General features: G+C 43.1%; 1 protein-coding gene across 13 annotated transcripts in view; it reads right to left on the reverse strand.

The window, feature by feature from the left end:
• stk33 (serine/threonine kinase 33) overlaps nt 1–22,754 on the reverse strand; it is a 226,891-nt gene that overhangs the window by 60,967 nt on the left and 143,170 nt on the right. For all 13 annotated transcript variants that reach the window (XM_072272561.1, XM_072272555.1, XM_072272558.1 and 10 more), the window contains one exon: nt 13,965–14,077. In XM_072272561.1, coding sequence (XP_072128662.1) covers nt 13,965–14,077 — 113 coding nt within the window. The remainder of the gene's footprint in view (nt 1–13,964; nt 14,078–22,754) is intronic.

The following is a 22,754-nucleotide window of genomic DNA, read 5'->3' on the forward strand; positions in this document are numbered from 1 at the left end:
AATTAAAAAAACAGCAGCCCAGACAGGACTGGAAACCCCAAGGAGGGGGACAGAGAGGTTATGGACAAAGAGGGCCAGTGAGGAGACAAGGGGAGAGATAGACAGAGAGACTGTGTTGGGGGTGTAACCAGCCAGGACATATGAGAAGAGACTGTCCACTCAGGTTATGGCCCATCACGTACCAACAGGGGCCGATGAGAAGGGAACCGCAGGTTAGCCAAGGACCAGCCCCCACAGGCTCAAGTGGACCCGTGAACCCCTATGCAAGATGCTAGGGGTGCCCAGAGAACCCAGGTGGGAAGGGACATTACCCAGTGATAACAAGGGAGGCGGAAGAGGAACCCATTGTTCAGGTTATGTTAGAAGGGCAATTGACACCCATGATGATAGACACTGGAGCCACTTATACCTGTACCTTCCATGTCAGGAAAATTTATTAAGACTGTAGCGTTCTCGGGGAAAACACAGTTAACACAATATACAGCTCCAGTACGGTTGGGTATGGGCAGTAAAAGAATAGTTCTGCCAGTATTAGTGTCCAAAGGAACCCCGATTAATTTGCTAGGCAGAGATGCACTATTAAAACTAGAATTAAAATTAGAGTGCACTAGAAATGGGTTGAGTGTGGAAAGAGCGAATACTCAGTTACTAGTGCGGGAAATCAAGAAAGCTAATGTTTTCTGGATAGGAGACATAGAAGATCAGATCTAGGAAACCTGGGAAAAATGGAAAAAGGGCGTGCAGGCCATATTGCCCAAGGTGGAAGTGCCTAAGTCTGAGTTACATTGCACAGTAATTTTTGACGAGACTCAGAGTAAGGAGTTAGAGGAGAGATGGCACGAGGGGCCATGTACCCGGCAGCACCTAAGAGGAAAGGCTATAATAATTGGAAAGCAAAGGGCAGCCCTACAAGTCAGGTGGAATACCTTTTTGGAGAAATGGTATAGAATACCGGAAGCTGTGCCCCACATAACGTTGCTGGTGAATGAAGGATACCAGTCTAGAGGCCTAGGACCCTTAGTAAAACGCGCTGGAACTGTAATGGTTTGGAGGAAAATCATGCAGGAGGTATGGGCATCCGGAGACAACAACTACATCAAAATAATGGTAGATATAGATATGACAGGAACTATAAAGGAGGTCGAAGTAATTCCTCAGCTGCACATGTCACTATTGGAAAAGGAGAAAGGTCAGGGAAAAGATAACAGGTTGGATAGGTTACCATCTATTCTGTGGTCGCAACATGACACGGACGTAGGGAGAATAAAAACAGCAAGTCCGGTAGAAATAAAACTGAAAAAGGGAGCAGTTCCACCTTGGAGACCACAATACCCTCTAAGACCAGAAGCAGAGGAGGAAATAGCGCCCACGATACAGGGGTTACTCGAAGCAGGCGTACTTAAGAGGATAGATAGTCCGTATAATACTCCGCTGTTGCCCGGCTTAAAAGCGGACAAATCCAAATGGAGACTGGTACATGACTTACGAGCGGTAAATGAGGTAGTGGAGGACCAGCCAGCTGTAGTCCCCAACTCACACACACTTTTGACTAACGTTCTGCCAGAATCAAGCTATTTTTCAGTGATTGATTTGTGCTCAGCTTTCTTCAGCATTCCCCTGGCCGATCAGTGTCAGTATTTACTTGCATTTACACACAGAGGTAACAAGTATACCTATACAAGAATGTCGCAAGGATTTAAGCACTCACCGCACATTTTTAATCAAGTATTAAAGGCAGACTTAGAGGGTATACAATTGGAAAGTACATTAATACAGTATGTGGATGATTTGTTAATTTGCTCCGAAAGTGAGGAGCAGTGTGAACAGGATACCGTAACCCTTTTAGAAAGACTGGTGTATGGAGGACATAAGGTATCCAACAAGAAGTTGCAATTCTGTAAGCAACAGGTAGAATACCTAGGTAGGGTAATCGCCAAGGGAATGAAGGCGATAGCGCCGAGTCAAATTGAGGCAATAGCTAAAGCTCCTAAACCCCAGACAGTAAAGCAGATGATGACGTTTTTAGGATTAACAGGATACAGTTCAGATTGGATTGGGGAATATGCTGAAATCGTAATGCCATTAAGGAAAATAATGAAGGAGGCAGGACATACAAGTTTGAAAAGTGGTTTACAGTGGAACGAGGAGGCAGAAATAGTGTTTAATACTATTAAACAGGAATTGCAGTCAGCCCCAGTGTTAGCTTTGCCTGACTATGAAAAGGACTTTCATTTGTACCTATCCAACCGGCAGGAAGGCTATGTCTCAGCGGTTCTAACACAAGAGACAGGCACAGGAAAAGCAAAACAACCAGTAGCATACTATAGTGCAAAATTGGATGAAGTGGCTCAGGGGTACCCACCCTGTTATCAGGGATTAGCAGCATTATACTATGCCTATGAAAAGACATCATCCGTGACCATGGGCTACCCTGTGATCCTGCACACACACCACAAGGTAACAGAATTACCGGAAAGAGGTAAATTCGTGTTGACACCAGCCAGAATAACAGCATATCAGATGTTATTGACATTTCCAGATATAACTATACAGAGATGTACTACCAGTAACATAGCTGATTATGTCCCCTTGGGTCATGAAGTAGAACCCCATGACTGTGTAAGGGAGACAAATGGCATTTGCCAAATTAAGAGCAGATTTACGATCCGAACCACTGGAAGAGGAAGATGAAAAGGTTTTGTTTGTAGATGGCTCCTGTTATAGGGATTATGATGGAAATCATGCAGGTTTTTCAGTAGTGCAGCAGGATCAGACAAGCTTTAAGACTATTAGAATGGAAGCTTGCCCCCAACTGTGTTCCGCCCAATTAGCGGAAATCAAAGCCCTGACAGCAGCGTGCGAAATGATGGAAGGTGAGAAAGTAGACATTTATACAGATTCAGCATATGCTCATGGAGTGTGTCATTTGTTTGGGCCAGTGGGGAAACAGAGAGGCTTTAAGAAGAGTAATGGAGATCCCATACAGCACTGTCAGCAAATTTTAGATTTAATAACAGTGATGATGAAACCCAAAGCACTGGCTATAGTGAAGTGTCAGGCACATAAAAAAGGAAACGATGTAATAACTAAGGGAAATCAAGCTGCAGACGAAGCAGCCCGGAAAGCATCTGGATGTATGTCGGCCTTCATTGCGCCCCAGGTAAGTTTGGAGCCGGAACCTATAGTTGAGGAGCTGATTGAAATACAACGTAAGGCAACTTTGGCAGAGCAGACAATGTGGAGACGAAGGGGGCCCAAGCAGAGCCCAGACGGCCTGTGGAGCATGGAGGACGGTTTATTGGTAGCACCCACCCTGTTGTTGACTATCCTGATTGCAGAAGCGCATGGGATGGATCATTGTGCAAGGGGGGAAGTAATAAGAAAAATTTAAAAAAACAGTTTTTGGTCGCCTTATTTACAGGCTTCAGTAGACCATGTGCTGTCGCAGTGCGAGGTATGTGCACAGAATAATGTTCGGAAAGGAATTACAACCTCAATAGGTCATATACCCGTGCCCGAAGGGCCATTTAAACATTTAGTGATTGACTATGTAGATATGATAAGGACGGTAAGAGGGAAAAGATACATGTTAGTAGTAATTGACAGATTCAGTAGATGGGTAGAAGCAGTACCCTCGAAAGATCAAGGGGTAGGAACAGTGGTAAAATTCCCAACAAACGAAGTGATCCCAAGATTCGGAATACCTACAGGTCAGCTCAGACAATGGTTCAGCGTTTATCCAAAAAGTGGTCAAATTAGTATTGCAAGCACTAAGAATAAAGCAGAGGTTTGGATGCGTGTATCACCCTCAGTCGCAAGGCATGGTGGAAAGAATTAACGGGACTCTAAAAACCAAACTGAATAAAATTTGTGCGGGTACTGAACTCAAATGGATCGACGCGCTGCCGTTAGCGTTAATGAGTTACCACATGCAAACTAATCGAGTGACGTGTCTAACACCGCATGAAATGCTAACCGGAAGGCCCATGCCAGTGCCCCAGTGGAGAGGATCATACAAAGGGCCTAGCTTGGAACAATTGGAAGTAGAACTAAAACAATACATGCAGCAACTAACCATGATACATTAGTCTATCTATGCACAGGAAAAACGGAAAGAGCCAGAGATCGTGCAAAGGGAAGGACCAATCAAGCCAGAAGATCAGGTCTATCTGCGAGCTTTTCGAAGAAAGTGGAACGAACCAAGAATGGAAGGGCCTTTTACGGTAACCAAGGCGTCACCCACCGCAGTTCAAGTAGAGGGACGTTCCACCTGGTACCATCTCAATCACTGCTCCAGAGCAGTCCCGCAGGTACAGTCAGGTGTGGAGCCCGAGGTAAGTGATGAAGAGGAACGGATAGCAGGGGACAGACAAGAAGAACAAGAAGCTGATACTGAACCGCAGGAACTTGACCAAGTAATAAGGGAAATTTTTGGTCCTGAGGACAGGCCCGAAGACTCTAAGGATGGGGTCATGGGTGGTAGTACTTTTTCAGATAATGGGGACGACTTGGGGGCGACCAGTCTCGCCCCTCGGGATGATACAGTCAGACACTCTTGTGCAGACTTGGAGACCATTAGTTTGGCAGATGTGGCATAGGAATGTAGGATCCCACAAAACCTGAGAGAAAGGAGTAAGAGGAGCCCAACAGTTACCTCCGTACCATGGTACCAGAACACGTGGTACCAATGGGCAAACTATACAGCAGGGATGATGAAGAGGCAGAATGTTATCTGTGCTCAAGGGCAAGCCCAGTACAGTATGTAGTCCCCATGCCATACAACTCCTCCACTTGTGCGCAATGGCGAGGGGAGCATAGGGAATGGTGTGAACGGCAGTGCCCGTGTGCAACCAAGGCTTGTTCCATGAGGGTTTGCTTTAAGGTAAACCCCTGTTATCAGAAGAGTGTGGCCAACACACCAATGTGCCCTTATTGGTGTATGTTATACCAGGCTTCCTCGCAGTTTGATCAAAACAAGCTTGCCTCTAACTGTAATTACAGCAGACCATGGGCTATAAATAAAAGAAGCCAGACACCCACAATGGGAAAGCTTAAAATGCAGGAACATTTGAGTTATGAATGGTTCGTGCAGACGGGTGATCTCTCGGTTGGGCAGTTCAGTGCAAACTGTGTTAAGACTTGGGATGTAACCCCAGGCCGAAGATACAAGACAGGTACCCCTCCGCCTGATGGTGCACTGGATGCCCAGACCATCCCATTAGCAGATACCTGGTGGCTGTGTGGACAGGAGGGAGGTCTGAGATCCATGCTCCCCCTCGGTTGGACAGGTACATGTACACGGGATGTGCTGAATCAAGAAGTTGTAGTATCCCCGAAGTACAATTTGACGCTCCGAAGCAGCAGACACTGCGGCGGAAGAGGCGAAAATATGAACCTGATCCAACGATCCAAATCGACAGTATAGGACAGCCGAGAGGTATACCTAACCAGTTTAAGGGAAGAAGCGAGATTGCTGCGGGCTGGGGAGCACTTATACCCGTGATAGGGGTTAGCAAAAATGTTGAGTGGATAAATTATATATATTATAGTCAACAGAGATTCATTAACTACACCGATGATGCGCTGGAGGCACTAGGACAACAGCTGGATGCAACTAGTAGAGTGGCGTAGCAGAATAGACAGGTGTTAGACTGGCTGTTGGCAGAAAAAGGAGGAGTTTGTGTAATGTTTGGAGAACAGTGCTGTACTTTTATACCAAATAACACTAGTCCAGAGAGATCATTTAGCAGAGCAATGAACAAATTGAAAAGTCTGAGAAGAGAAGTTAGACAGAATGCAGGGTTCGGACATCAGTTATTTGACTGGTTAGATAGTAAACTAGGGGGATGGGGAGCATGGCTAACCAAGATAGCGATAACTGTAGGTATTGTATTGGTAAACTGTGCAATTGTTTTGTGCTGTTTTCTTCCGTGTCTCAAGTCTCTTATAGTGCAGGCCGCAACAAAACGCTTTCCGATGCTCCTGGAAATTGCTGAATCAAGCCCAGTGGAAAGAGAAACACCAATGATGGACTGCTACAGCTTACACGACATGCAAGATGTACAGGAGGGAAATGATATTGTGGCAGTAGACTGTAAAGGCTCCTGAGTCTTTTTTCCTGTCTCAGACACGAAGGGATAGGTTTTTGGCTCAGTGGCCTAGGAAGGTAGGGAGAGAACACTTCGAGTTCTAAGCACAAGAGATTATAGTTTGAGCCAGATTTGGGAGTAAATTTTGGAGTTTATTTGAGCTTTTGTGTGTGTACTTGGAGTTTCCTCTCTCTATGTGAGACTTTGTCAGTCTCAAAGGAGGGATTATATTGGAAAACAATTTTAACTCTGTTTTCTAAGTGTTTATTTTAAGTGTTTTTATCACGTATTAGGTGTTTATTCAGATGTTGACCGTGCCTTTACTATGCATTAAGTGTCTGTTACTGAGTGCGTGGGATTACTGTGATATTTGGGATGTAAGCATTGAATGAAACTTGTGTACTTTTAACCCCTCGAGAAAAATGAATGTAGCCAAGTAAGAGAGAGAAGAGTGATTGATTTATTAGTTAGAGTAAAAAACTTACAGAGGTATGCTAACCCAGAAGGGCTATAAAGAATGCTGTGTAAAAACGACAAGGGGGCAGTCAGTGACAGACTTACACAGCCTAGTCCACTGTCTGTCTCAGCTTTACTTTGCAAGTTAAAGTTTAAACATTTCTTGAAGGATCTTCGGCGCTTCCTTGTCATTTGTGAAACCACGACAATGACTATACAGTCCTATCCTGGACTCACAAGCTCTATTGCAGGTGGGACGTGTATATGTGGTAGTGGTAGCAACCATGGCTGCATTTCTCCTGGCTCTCTTCTGCTGTCTTTTGGTTGTTCTTTCCATCTCCAGAATACGAATTCCATCCCTACACAGCTGTCGCCAAGTGGTACGGTCAGCAGCAACATCCTCCAGGTCCTCAGGTCTGATCTTGCACTTCCTTAAAGCATTCTTCATCTGATCCTTATAGCGCTTCTTCGGCCCTCCAGCTGAGCATCGACCATGATGTAGCTGGCCATGTAACACTCTGCGGGGTAGCCGACATGCAAGCATCCTTATCACATGCCCCAGCCACTGCAGCTGACGTTGGGTGATCATGGCCTCAATACTCCTGCAGTTGGTCTTTACAAGTATTTCAGTGTGAGGCACCTGCTCACGCCAGGTAATTCCCAGGATGCGCTGGAGGCAGCCTATGTGGAAGTGCTCCAAGGACTTGATATGACGGCTGTAGGTTACCCAAACTTCACAGCTATAAAGGAGGGTGGTGACACAGACCACTTGGTATACGGTGACCTTTGTGGAGAAACGAAGGCTCCTGTTCTGAAAGACTCTACGCTGAAGTCTCCCAAAGGCAGCTGATGCCTGTTTAATGCGGCTCTGGATGTCGTTGTCAATGCCGCTATCCTCAGAGAGAATGCTCCCCAGATATTTGAAAGATGGCACTACTGACAGCTTTTCATCACCAACAGTGAAGGCAGGTAGAGTGGGTGGAACACTGGTACTCCATTGGCAAACCACTCCTGTCTTGGTGGTATTGACGGTCAACAACATCCTGTTGTACGCTCTCACCGCCACAGCAAGAACAGTCTGAAGATCCTCCGGAGTACGGACCACAAGAGCACAGTTGTCTGCATACTGCAGTTCCAGGACCCGCTCTCTATGGAGTTTGGTGGTTGCATGGAGCCTCCTGATGTCAAAGAGGTTGCCATCTAATCTGATGTCCACTGCCACACCGCTGCTGTCTTCAATCTCGTGCAGACATGGTCAAGAGGTTCAGCTGCTCTTCAGATCAAGAATCAGAATAAGGAAGAAATGTGATCTAGGTGACTTTGATTTAGAACATGGAATGACTGTTGATGCCAGATGAGGTGGTCTGAGTATCTCACAAACTGCTGATTTCCTGGGAATTTCTCACACAACAGTATCTAGAGTTTACAGAGAATGGTGTGAAAATTTAAAAAAAAATCAGTGAACAGCAGTTTATTTGTTTATTTACTTATTTAGGCCCTTCTGGTCCAATGAGCCATACTGCCCAGCAACCCACTTTTTATTTTAACATTAACCTAATCATGGAACAAATTACAATGACCAATTAACCTACTAACTGATACATCTTTGGATTGTGGGAAGAAACCAGAGCACCCAAGGAAGCCCATGAAGTTCACAGGGAGAACATACAAACTCCTTACAGATGGCGCCAGAACTGAACAAACTTAGGAATGCCCGAGCTGTAATAGCATCACACGAACAACTACGCTACCACGGCACCCAACTCATAAGCATGCATGTTCCAATTCGAAAGCTTTTGAAGCCTGATATTTGGTTCATAAAAAGTGAATGTTGGAGACTCATTTATTGTTGATGGAGAGAAATGTTCCTATAAAAACAAGCGCTCATATAACTTCCACTGAGAACTTTATGTTCTGTGTTGATACACTTTTAACCTTCTGTCCCCTCAAGTGAAGACAATTTCAAGACTGCAGAAAGAAAATACAGAGTGGAAACGTCTACTTAATTTCAAGATCCTGGGAAATAAATTAGAGAAAGAAATATTACAATGACTACCCTTGTAGGAAAGGGAAAACTAAGGCTGCAGACATGGGGAGAAATAATTGAAGATTTCAGAAGGAACCATATTACAAGTTCTGTGGGTGAGAATGACTTGTTAATGAGAGTGTTAGAGGAGAATGGCCAGACTGGTTCGAGCTGACAGGAAGATGTCAGTAACCCAAATAAACACACGTTACAACAGTGGTGTGCAGAAGAGCATCTCTGAATGCACAACATGTCCAGCCACGAAGTGAATGAGCAGCAGAAAAGACCAAGCTAGGTACCATTCTTGTACCTAATAAAGTGGCCACTGAATGTATACAAACATCTGCTGGAAAAAGGCCAGCCATATCATGATGGATCCATTGCATCGAAATGATAGGCAGGTAGTCAGAGATGGTGGGGTGGCTCTGCTAGTAAAAAGGAAATCAAATCCTTAGACAGAAGTGACACAGGACCAGAAGGTATGGAAACTTGGGAGTAGAATTAGGAAACTGCAAGGGTAAAAAGAGAGCAATGAGAGTAATATACAGGCCTCCGAACAGCAGCCAGGATGTGGGACATAAATTACAACAGGAGATAGAAAAGGCACATAATATAGTCAATGTCGTAATAGTCATGGGGAATTTCAATATGCGGGGAGACTGGGAATATAAAGATAGAGCTCGATTGCAAGAGGTGGAATTTGTAGAATGCCTACAAGATGACTTTTTAGAGCAGTCTGTGGTTGAACCCACTAGGGGAAAGGCAATTCTTGATTGGGTGCTCTGAAATGAACCAGATTTGATTAGGGAGCTTAAGATAAAGTAACCCTTTATGAACATAGTATGACAGAATTCACCCTGCAGTTTGAGAAGGAGATGGTAAAGTCAGATGTATCAGTATTACATGGGCATGAATCACAGAGGCATAAAAAAGGAGTTAGCCAATGTTGATTGGAAGGGGGTACTAGCAGAGATGATGGCAGAATAGCAATGGCTGGAGTTTCTGGGAGCAATTTGGAAGGCGCAGGAAATATGAAATATTCTTTAGAGAGGGTAAGGCAACCATGGCTGACGAGGGAAGTTAAAGACAACATAAAAGCAAAAGACAGGGCATATAATAAATCAAAAAATAGTGGGAAGTTATTGAGGATTGGGAAGCCTTTAAAAACCAACTGAAGGCAACTAAAATGCCATAAGGAGAAAAAAGTCAAATATGAAGGTAAGCTAGCCAATACTATGAAAGAGGAAACCAAAAGCTTTTTCTAAAATATAAAAAAGTAAAAGAGAGGCGAGAGTGGATATCAGACCACTGAAAAAGGGGGAGAGCAGTAATGGGGAACAAAGAAATGACAGATGAACTTAGTAACTATTTGCATCAGTCTTCACTGTTGAAGACACTGGCAGTATGCAGTATGCAAATAGTGCCTCTGGCTGCTACAACTGTGAAAAGTGTGTCCAGGTTCAGCTCCTGAAGGACCATGTTGGGGCACTGGAGAAGCAACTGGATGACCTCAAGTTCATCTGGGAAAACAAGAGTTTTCTGAACAGGACCTACAGTGCAATTGTTACACCGAAGACACCGGAAGAGAGAAGGGGGGCAATGATGAGGAAGGGATGGAGGCTTGGAGTACAGGAGACCCCGGGGGATGTACCTCTTGAAAACAGGTTCACCCTCTTGGAAGCTGTTGGGACAGAAGACACTGCCAGTCTGAGAGGTGGACAGGTCTGCGAGTCAAAAATTGATGCTGAGGCAAAACCGAGGAGACAGACATCAGGCAGAGCCGTGGTAGTAGGGGACTCCATAGTGAGAGGTACAGAAAGGGGTTTCTGCGGCAACAGGCAGGATTTAAGGATAGTGTGTTGCATCCCTGGTGCCAGGATCAAGGACGCCACGGACTGATTGCAGGGCATCCTCAAGGGTGAAGGTGAACAGCCAGAAGTGGTAGTGCATGTCGGCACAAATGGCGTCAGGAAGAGGAGGAAAGAAATTCTGCAGCGTGACTTCAGAGAACTCGGAAGAAGGCTGAAAAGCAGGACCTTCAGGGTGGTTACCTCTGGTTTGCTTCCAGTTCCTCATGCTGGTGAGGGCAGGAACAGGGAGATAGGGGATCTGAATGTGTGGCTGAATTGCTGGTGCGGGAAGCAGGGATTTAGATTCTTAGACCACTGGCATTTGTTTTGGGACAAGGATGAATTGTACAAAAGGGACGGGTTGCATCTTAACAGGCAGGGGACCAGCATTCTGGCAGGCAGGTTTGCCACTGCTACTTGGGTGTGTTTAAACTAAGTAGTGGGGGGGAGGAGAGGAAATATAAGGATGGAGTTAAAGGGAAAGAGAGAATAAGGAAAGTTAAGAAAGACAACAGAATTAACGGGGCAGAAAGCTCAGGAAGGGATCGGAGAGTATGGTCAAGGGCAATATGAATCGATGTGAAAGGTGAGGGGAGTAATGGAGTAAAAGTACTGTATATGAATGCACGAAGTATAAGAAATAAAGTGGATGAGCTTGAGGCTCAGTTGGAAATTGGCAAGTATGATGTTGTAGGAATAACAGAGACATGGCTGCAAGAGGACCAGGGCTGGAAAATTAATATTCAAGGGTATATGTCCTATCGAAAGGACAGACAGGTGGGCAGAGGAGGTGGGGTGGCTGTGTTGGTGAGGAATGAAATTCAGTCCCTTGCGAGGGGCGACACAGAATCAGGAGATGTAGAATCAGTATGGATAGAACTGAGAAATTCATGGGGCAAAAAGACCCTGATGGGAGTTATCTACAGGCTCCCAAACAGTAGCCTGGATATAGGGTGCAAGTTGATTCAAGAGTTAAAATTGGCATGTCGCAAATGTAATGCTATGGTTGTTATGGGGGATTTTAACAAAGGTAGACTGGGAAAATCAGGTTGGTACTGGACCCCAAGAAAGGGAGTTTGTGGAATGCCTTCGAGATGGATTCTTAGAGCAGCTTGTACTAGAACCTACCAGGGAGAAGGCAAATCTGGATTTAGTGTTGTGTAATGAACCAGATTTGATAAGGGAACTCAAGGTAAAGGAGCCATTAGGAGGTAGTGACCATAATATGATAAGTTTTAAACTACAATTTGAGAGGGAGAAGGGAAAATCAGAAGTGTCAGTATTGCAGTTGAACAAAGGGGACTATGGACCCATGAGGGAGGAGCTGGCCAAAGTTGACTGGAAAGATACCCTAGCAGGAATGACAGTGGAACAACATAGGAAAGATACTAGCATGGATGGAAGAATAGCTGCTGGTAGGAGGCAAACAGTGGGAATAAAGGCGGCCTATTCTGGTTCGCTACCGGTGCCTAGTGGTGTTCTGCGAAAGTCAGTATGGAGGCCGCTTCTTTTTCCAATAGATATCAATGATCTGGATGATGGAATTGATGGCTGTGTTGCCAACTTTGCAGATGATACAGAGATAGGTGGAGGAGCATGTAATTTTGACAAAGCAGAGTCTGCAGAAGGACTTAGACAAATTGGGAGAATGCACAAAGAAGTCCCAGATGGAATTTAGTACAGGGAAATGTTTGGTCATGCACTTTGGTAGAAGGAATAAAGGCATAGTTTATTTTCTAAATGAGCAGAAAATTCAAAAATCAGAGGTGCAAAGACACCTGGGAGTCCTTGTGCAGGATTCCCTAAAGGTTATCTTGCAGGTTGAGTCAGTGGTAAGGAAGGCAAATGCAATGCTAACATTCATTTCAAGAAGACTAAATTATAGGAGCAAGGATGTAATGGTGAGGCCTTTGGTCATACTGAACTTGGAGTAATGTGAAAAGTTTTGGACTCCTTATCCAAGAGAAGATGTGCTGGCATTGGAGAGAGTCCAGAGGAGGTTCTGGGAATGAAAGGGTTAACATGTGAGGAACATTTGATGGCTCTGGGCCTGTGCTCACTGGAGTTTAGAAGTCTGAGGGGGGATTTCATTGAAACGTATCGAATATTGAAAGGCCTAGATGGGGTGATGTGGAGAGGATGTTTCCTACACTGAGAGAGTCTTGGGCCAAAGCCCACAGCCTCAGAAGAGGGGCGTTCATTAAAACAGAGATGAGGAGGAATTTCTTTAGCCAGAGGGTGGTGAGTCTGTGAAATTTATTGATGCAAACAGCTATGGAGGTCAAGTCATTGAGTATATTTAAAGTAGAAGTTGATAGGTTCTTGTTTAGTCAAGGCATCAGGGGAGGGGGGGAGAAGGCAGGAGAATGGGGTTAAGTGGAATAATAAATCAGCCATGATGGAATGGCAGAGCAGATTCGATGGGTCTAATGGCCTAATTCTACTCCTATGTCTTATGGTTTTAAGATCCCACCCACAATGCTCATGGACTGATTGACATACTCCCATCAGAGAAGGTGCTGCACAGCATCCATCCATGCTAGGACCACTAGGCTCGAAAACAATTGCTTTCCCCAAGCCATTAATCTGATCAACACCTCCAGCCATTAATCTACCCCACAACACTACTTAATCATTTCATTTCAGAGTCACATTATGTACAGATACTCCTGTATCTAGCGTTATTTTATGTACATACATTCAGCGTATATGAGTTAGTCAAGTGTATTTATGTTTTTTTTTATTATTTTCTTCATGCATATTTTGCTGCATTACATCCAGAGTAACAGTAATTTCAATTTCCTTTACACTTGTGTACTGACAAATGACAATAAACAACATTGAATCTTTGATCTTGAATTTCTGAGATTGTTTCTCTGTTACTTACAATGGCCAGTATCTTTTTCAAAATGAACCTTTCTTTAACCAACATCTGAAGCTATTTTAAAAATGGGCAATCTCAGAACAATTGGGTTATTTTTCTAAATGCAAGACAAAACCATTTTTAAAACTTCCAAGTAATTTTCAAGACCAATGTGAGCAACAACCCTACAAACCATGCATCTGGAATAAAGAGATAAGACCATAAGACATGGGAGCAAAATTAGGACATTCAGCCCATCGAGTCTGCTTCGCCATTCCATCATGGCTGATCCCGGTTCCCACTTATCCCCATACACCTGCCTTCTCACCATATCTTTTGATGCCCTGACCGATCAGGAAACTATCAACTTCTGCTTTAAATATACCTACAGACTTGGCCTCCAGTCTGTGGCAGAGCATTCTACAGATTCATTGCTCTCTAGCTAAAAAAATTCCTCCTTACCTCTGCTTTAACAGGTCGCCCCTCAGTTTTGAGGCTGTGCCATCTAGTTCGGGATACTACCACCAGAGGATATATCCTCTCCACATCCACCCAAACTGAACACTACATTCCTGCAATTTTTCCATGCTTCCATCCAAGCTCTACCAGAGCATGTTCATTCTTGAACTGACTTTGTTCCAGGTGCAAGTCAAAATAGATAAAACTGATCTTTTACTTACCACCATCACTAATTTCCTGTAAAACTGAACTGTCAAAGCGAAGCTCCCCCCTGTTTATCAATTCAGCAAGCTTCTCTTCTGAACTTGCCACAAATGGAGGAACTCCAGAAAGTCTGCATGAAAAGAATCAAAGGATATTTCCTTTTAGATGCTGATACAACCCTCTCAATGATTTGCATTTAAAGATAGCTTCATAGCACAAGAAACTTAGCTCTCTCATTTGTTTTGTTGGCACATATAACATAAGGTATGAGTAAGTAATTGTGGATTAATTGTACAATCCAGTTCAGTAATGTTATGCCTTTTGCAGACTGTTATGTAACCATCAAAATAATTAGACAAACCAAATCTCAATCATTCTCTCATCAAATATTCTGAGTTCAAATTCATTTGTAAATAATGCCAGTTTCAGATTTATATTTTGCACTGTAGGCAGCAAAATGCTGTTGACTGTTTTATATAATATATTACATGAATTTTCACAATGTTTTCTTATATTCTTACAATATTATGTGATCTTTTATTTTGGACTGAGATACAATCAATATGTTCCACAGGTGTAAATAATTGCAACACCTCATCCTTATCTTCCAAGAATGTCACTTGGTAAAATACCACCAGCACATTTACAGCTATATCCATTAAAATTAAAATCAGTATAATTTGGCAAAAAGTAACCAGTATTCAGTTAGCAAAATTACATCACCATAAATTGACAACAATATCTGATATAGGCACTGTGGACAGACACTTCCTTTTACATTGTGCTATACAATAGGCAGAGAACTTCATAATTATATGCCTAGTACGTTTTCATTTGTACCATAGAAGTAGCAGAGGCAAGTTAGTGGAGTATTTTATTGTAGAGAAAGGGAAATTTTGTAAACAATCTTTGTGGATGAACTTGTATATGTTTTGTTGTACTTGGATCAAGAGTGCCTAATTCTCCTGCTTGCTCCCTGTATTGAGATTAAAGTAAACTGAGATATACAATACCAAATGTCTCACAAATACATGCACTTAATGTTGTAGAATAGTTCACTTTTCATCACATTTCTAATAGCATATTTCTATCATGATCCGGTACCATAATATCTCAAAATAAAAACGGGCATATATCAGATTTAAAGAGTGGGAATAATAAATCAAAAATGAGGAAAAAGCCTTTAAAACTATGAGATTCTACAGAGCTATAAAAGCAATGCATATTCAAAATCCAATGGGGGAAATATATCAAGTAATAGAAAAAAAAACAAGTTTGGAATCAGTCAATAGTCTTCCTGAAGAAACTTTTCCCCCCTTTTTTATTGAATATTCAATTGAACAAAATGTTAAAGGAATCAAAATAATTCGTATTTCTCACTAAAACTGATTTTATATTCCTTAGTTTGCATAATTTTGATAATTTTATTTCAACAATAGCCTAGGAATAGTACAACAATGGAACACATACTAAATGCCAAAGTATATATAAACTTTATCAAGTTAATCTAGAAACAGAAAATATTGGAAATTCACAATAGGTCAGACAGCATCGATAGAAAAAGAAAGAGTTAACGCTTCAGATAAAGTCCCCGTTTCTCTTTCCAGATAAACTGCTCAACATTTGTTTCAATTTTGCAGGATTTATTGATTTCTTGCTTTATCCATAATCACAGAAGAGGATTTTAAGAGTATACAGCATGTACGCAAGACAAGTGATCCTCAAGTCATTAGTACAATTATGCACATTGTTTATCCATTCAATATCAATTTATCTCTGTCCAATAGTCCTCCAGGACCAGAGATCTTAAAGCAATTAATTCCTATAGAATTTGTACTACATGTAGTGGATTACTATCTGAAGAGTTTCATGAATTATGGTGGGACAGGAAAATCTTTGCACAATATTCAGTTTGACATGATGGCAGCAATGATGGAGCATATTTTTAGATTGGCAGGTAGAATACTGTGAGCATCACTAAGCTGAAGCTGAAAGAAGATCATCATTAGAAGCTTAACATCCAAGGATACACATTATATCAAAAGTACAGGCAGGAAGGCAGAGAGGGTGAGATGGCTGTGTTGGTTAAAAAAAATGAAATCAAATCCTTAAGAAAGAGATGACATGGGATCACAATAGGTAAAATCCTTGAGGACAGAGTTAAGAAACTGCAAGGATGAAAAGACCCTGATAAGAGTTATATACAGATCTCCAAATGAGGAAAGAATCTCATTGAATTGTGGGATATAAAATTCAATGGGAAATAGAAAAGGCATGCAACAGGGCAACACTACAATAGCCATGGGGTTTTCAATATGCAAGGATATTAGGAAAAAAGGTTTGTGCTGGATCCTAAGAGAGGGAGTTTGTACAATGTCTATGAGATGGCTTTTTGGAGCAGCTCATGGTTGATATCATTAAAGAAAAGGCAATTCTAGATTGCATGTTCTAAAATGAACCAGATTTGATTAGGAAGCTTAAGATAAAGGAACCCTTAGGAGGCAGAGATCGAATATTAGAATTTACCCTGCAGTTTGAGAGGCAGAAGATGAAATTTGATGTATCAGTATTACAGTGGCATAAAGGGCATTACATGAGAACAGAGTTCGCCAAAGTTGATTGGAAGATGACACTAGCAGGGATGATGGCAGAACAGCAATGGCTGGAGTGTCTGGAAGCAATTTGAAGGCACAAGAAAGACACATCAAATATGAAGAAGTATTCTAAAGGGAGGATGAAGCAACCATGGCTGACAAAGGGAAGTCATGGACAATATAAAACTAAAAGAGAGGGTATATAATTTTGCAAAAGTTAGTGGGAAGTTAGAGGATTGGAAAGTTCTTACAGAAGGCAATTTAAAAACCATAGGGAGAGAAATGATGAAATATGATGATGAAAAATGATGATACCAAAATTTTTTTTTTCAGATATACAAAGAGTAAAGAGACAAGAGTGGATATTAGCCATCCAGAAAATGATGCAGGAGAAGTAGTATTGGGGGACAACAAAATGGCAGACAAACTTAATAAGCATTTTGCGTCAGTATTCACCATGAAAGACACCAGTAGTATACCAGAAATCTAAGAGTGTCAGGGTGCAAAAGTGAGTGCAGTTGCCATTACTAAGAAGAAGGTGCTTGGGAAGCTGAAAGGTCTGAAGTTACAACAGATAACATAGTTGGACCAGATGGACTACACCATACGTTTCTGAAAGAGGTAGATGAAGAGATTGTGGAGGCATTAGTGGCAATCTTTCAAGAATCGCTAGATTCTGGAATAACTGTAGGAATAGAAAATTGCAAATGCCACTCCACTCTTCAGAAAGGGAGAGAAGCAGAAGAAAGGAAATTATGTGACAGTTAACCCAGCCTCAGTGGTCGGGAAGATGTTGGAGTTGATTGTCAAGGATGAGGTTTTCAGATACTTGGAGGAACATGGTAATATAGGCTGAAGTCTGCATAGCTTCCTTAAGGGGAAATCTGTCTGAAAAACCTGTTGGAATTCCTTGAGGAAATAAAAAGCAGGATAGACAAAGGAGACTCAGTGCATGTTGTTTACTTGGATTTTCAGAAGACTTTGACAAGGTGCCACATGGTACTACAGGAATGATATTAGCACAGATAGAAGACTGGCTGACTGGCACGCGAGACGAGTGGGAATAAAGAGAGCCTATTTTGGTTGGCTGCTGGTTACTAGTGGTGTTCCACAGGTATAGAGACTGCTTCTTTTCACATTATATGTCAATTATTTCAATGATGGAATTGATGCCTTTGTGGTCAAGTTTGCAGATGATGCAAAGATAGGTGGACGGTCAGATAGTATTAGGAAGCAGAAGGACTTGGACAGATTGGAAGAATGGTCGAAGAAGTGGCAGATGGAAAGTAGTGGAGGGAAGTGTATGGTCATGAAATATGGTAGAAGGAATAAAGGCATAAACAATTTTCTAAACTGGGAGAAAATACAAAACTCAGGTTCAAAGGGACTTTGGAGTTCTTGTGCAGGATTCACTAAAGGTTAGCTTGCAGGATGAGTTGGTGGTGAGGAAAGCAAATGCAATGTTAGCATACATTTCAAGAGGACTAGAATATAAAAGCAAGGATGTAATGCTGAGGCTAAATAAGGCACTAGTGAGGCCTCACAGTGCATTGTGAGCAGTTTTGGGCCCTTTATTTAAGAAAGGACGTGATGACATTGGAAAAGGTACAAAGGAGGTTCACAAGAATGATTCTGAGAATGAGAGGATTATCGTATGATCAGCTATTGAATCCCCTGGGCCTGTACTGGCTGGAATTTAGAAGAATGAAAGGCTTAGATAAAGTGGATGTGAAAAAGATGAAAACACGAGGAAATCTGCAGATGCTGGAATTTCAAGCAACACACACAAAAAATGCTGGTGAATGCAGCGGGTCAGGCAGCATCTATAGGAAGAGGTACAGTCAACGTTTTGGGCCAAGACCCTTCATCAGGACTAGAAAGGAAGGTGGCAAAAGTCAAAAATACATAGGTAAGAAGCTGGGAAGGTTAACCACTACACTGTATGTAGTCCTGAACACCATGCTGTGAATTCTTGGCCTGAAGGGAAGTTGTTGCGGGAAAGTGGTGCTAAGATGGTAGGTCAGTCATGATCTCATTGTATGGTGGAGCACCGATGAGAGGGTTAATGACTGTAAGACAAAGGAGCAGAATTGGGTTGTTCAGCACATCAAATCTGCTCCATAATTCTATCACGACTGATTTATCTATGCCTCTCAACCCCCATTCTCCTGCCTTCTCCAGATAATATTTCACACACTTACTGATCAACAACCTGTCAAACGCAGCATTAAATATACCAAAACATGAGAAAATCTGCAGATGCTGGAAATCCAAGCAACACACACAACATGCTGGAGTAAACCAGGCAGCATCTATGGAAAAGAGTAAACAGTCGACATAAACACGAGGAAATCTGAAGATGCTGGAGTTTCAAGCAACACACACAAAAAACACTGGTAAACGCAGCAGGCCAGGAAGCATCTATAGGATGAGGTACAGTCGATGTTTCGGGCCAAGACCCTTCATCAGGACTAACTGAAAGAACAGATAGTAGGAGATTTGAAAGTGGGAAGGGGAGGGGTAGATCCGAAATGATAGGAAAAGACAGGAGGGGGAGGGATGGCGCTAAGAGCTGATAAATTGATTGGCAAAAGGGATATGAGGCCGGAGAAGGGAGAGGATCATGGGACGGGAGGCCTAGGGAGAAAGGGGGGGGTGGGGGGGAAGGCCAGAGGATGGGCAAGGAGTATAGTGAGAGGGACAGAGGGAGAAAAAGGAGAGAGAGAAAAAATTAATAATAAATAAATAAATAACGGATGGGGTACGAAGGGGAGGTGGGGCATTAACGGAAGTTAGAGAAGTCAATGTTCATGCCATCAGGTTGGAGGCTACCCAGACGGAATATAAAGTGTTGTTCCTCCAACTTGACTGTGGCTTCATCTTGACAGTAGAGGAGGCCATGAATAGACATATCAGAATGGGAATGGGACGTGGAATTAAAATGTGTGGCCACTGGGAGATCCTGCTTTCTCTGGTGGACAGAGCATAGGCGTTCAGCAAAACGGTCTCCCAGCCTGTGTCGAGTCTCGCCAATATATAGAAGGCCGCATCGGGAGCACCGGACACAGTATATCACCCCAGCCGACTCACAGGTGAAGTGTCGCCTCACCTGGAAAGACTGTCTGGGGCCCAGCTATGCCTGTTTTTTGTTGGATTTGTGGAACAATCCATCTCCAAGCCTATACTGGTATCTGTCCCCCACTCTTCCTTCACTACATCGACGACCGCATTGGTACTGCTTCCTGCACGCATGCTGAGCTCGTTGACTTCATTAACTTTGCCTCCAACTTTCACCCTGCCCTCAAGTTTATCTGGTCCATTTCCGACACCTCCCTCCCCTTTCTTGATCTTTCTGTTTCAATCTCTGGAGACAGCTTATCTACTGATGTCTACTATAAGCCTACTGACTCTCACAGCTACCTGGACTATTCCTCTTCCCACCCTGTCTCTTGCAAAAATGCCATCGCCTCCATCTCCGCCGTATCTGCTCTCAGGATGAGGCTTTTCATTCCAGGACGAAGGAGATGTCCTTCTTTTTTAAAGAAGGGGGCTTCCCTTCCTCCACTATCAACTCTGCTCTCAAATGCATCTCCCCCATTTCACACACATCTGCTCCCACCCCATCCTCCCGCCACCCTACTAGGAATAGGGTTCCCCTTGTCCTCACCTACTACCCCACCAGCCTCCGGGTCCAACATATAATTCTCTGTAACTTCCGCCATCTCCAACGGAATCCCACCACTAAGCACATCTTTCCCTACCCCCCCTACTTTCCGCAGGGATCGCTCCCTACGCAACTCCCTTGTCCATTCATCCCCCCCATCCCTTCCCACCAATCTCCCTCCCAGTACTTATCCTTGCAAGCGGAACAAGTGCTACACATGCTCTTACACTTCTTCCCTCACCACCATTTAGGGCCCCAGACAGTCCTTCCAGGTGAGGCGACACTTCACCTGTGAGTCGGCTGGGGTGATATACTGTGTCCGGTGCTCCCGATGCAGCCTTTTATATATTGGCGAGATTCAACGCAGGCTGGGAGACCGTTTCACTGAACACCTACGCTCTGTCTGCCAGAGAGAGCAGGATCTCCCACTGGCCACACATTTTAATTCTATGTCCCATTCCCATTCTGACATGTCTATCCACGGCCTCCTCTACTGTCAAAATGAAGCCACACCCAGGGTGGATGAACAATACCTTATATTCTGTCTGGGTAGCCCTCAACCTGATGGCATAAACATTGACTTCTCTAACTTTCGTTAATGCCCCACCTCCCCTTCTTACCCCATCCGTTATTTATTCATTATTATTAAATTTTTTCTCTCTCACTTTTTTTCTCCCTCTGTCCCTCTCACTATACTCCTTGCCCATCCTCTGGGCTTCCACCCCCTCTTTCCCTCTCTCTAGGCCTCCCGCCCCATGATCCTCTCTCTTCTCCGTCCTCATATCCCTTTTGCCAATCAACTTTCCAGCTCTTAGCGCCATCCCTCCCCCTCCTGCCTTCTCCTATCATTTCGGATCTAACCCTCCCCCTTTCAAATCTCCTACTATCTCTTCTTTCAGTTAGTCCTTATGAAGGGTCTTGGCCCGAAACGTCGACTGTACCTCTTCCTATAGATGCTGCCTGGCCTGCTGTATTCACCAGCATTTTTTGTGAGTGTTGCTTGAAATTCCAGCATCTGCAGATTTCCTTGTGTTTACATCGACTGTTTTACTCTTTTCCATAGATGCTGCCTGGCTTACTCCAGCATGTTGTGTGTGTTGCTTGGATTTCCAGCATCTGCAGATTTTCTCATGTTTTGGTATATTTAAAGCTGAGTTTGACAGGTTCTTGATCAGTAAGGGTGTGAAATATTATCCGGAGAAGGCAGGAGAATGGGGGTTGAGAGGCATAGATAAATCAGTCATGATAGAATTATGGAGCAGATTTGATGTGCTGAACAGCCCAATTCTGCTCCTTTGTCTTATGGTCATTAACCCTCTCATCGGTGCTCCACCATACAATGAGATTATGACTGACCTACCATCTCAGCATCAATTTCCCGCAACAACTTCCCTTCAGGCCAAGAACTCACAGCATGGTGTTCAGGACTACATACAGCGTAGTGGTGAACCTTCCTATTTTGACTTCTGCCACCTTCCTTTCTAGTCCTGATGAAGAGTTTTGGCCCAAAACGTTGACTGTACCTCTTCCTATAGATGATGCCTGGCCTGCTGTGAAAAAGATGTTTCCTTTAGTGGGGGAATCTTGGAACAGAGGACATAGGCTCAAAACAGAGGGAGATCCATTTAGAACACAGGTGAAGAGGAGTCTCTTTAGCCAGAAGGTGGTAAATCAATAGAATTTGTTGCCATAGGTGGTTGTGGAGGCCAGCTCATTGGGTGCATTTAAGGTGATGTTTGGTGAGTTCTTGATTAGTCAAGATGTTAAAGAATATGCGGATAAGGGAGGAGAATGGAGTTGAGAGGGAAATGGATCAGCCATGACAATGGCGAAGCAGACTAGATAGGCCAAATGGTCTAATGCTGCTCCTATGCCTTATGGCTTATGGAATTAATCTGCCATGTTCTTTTGATTGACAGTAAACAAACAAAATCAGTGTAGATGCCTAATGCAGATAATGTACGGCCTTCAAACAATGGTTTAGATGATTAATTCCTCCAAATCTTTATTTTCATTGTAACATTCAAGATGATTAACTTGTTGAAGTATTGAAATCATTTCACTTTCACTCCCAGCCGTTTCTGTCATCTCCAAGCTTGAATGCTTTAAAGCACAGTGTGCAAAAGTTACTGTTGTCTTATTGCTTATTGATTACCAAATATCAGTGACAAAAATCACTGCTTTTTGAACACAAACACAAGCAACTCATGCTACTTAAAAACAGATCATGCTAAACATGGTGTAGTGTCTAATGGCCACACAAGTGCATGCAAATGACGTTAGTTAGAAACTATTGGGCAAAAGTTTCTTGCCCCTATTAAGTGACATAGTGTCCCAAATAAACAAAGGAAATCACAGCTATTTTCTCGATTAGTTTTTAGTCTTTAAGAGTTGACCCAAATAAATGCCTGCCCCAATTAACTGATGGCCCAATTAATCAGAATCCACTCTACATTCATTCCAGATGGCAGACCCAATGGGACCCACGGAACCTTCTATACACAGTTTTTCTTCTCTCTCCATTACTGACATATCCCACTGAGCAAAGA

This window comes from Mobula birostris, chromosome 11 (genome assembly GCF_030028105.1).
Source record: "Mobula birostris isolate sMobBir1 chromosome 11, sMobBir1.hap1, whole genome shotgun sequence".
NCBI classification, from domain to species: domain Eukaryota; kingdom Metazoa; phylum Chordata; class Chondrichthyes; order Myliobatiformes; family Myliobatidae; genus Mobula; species Mobula birostris.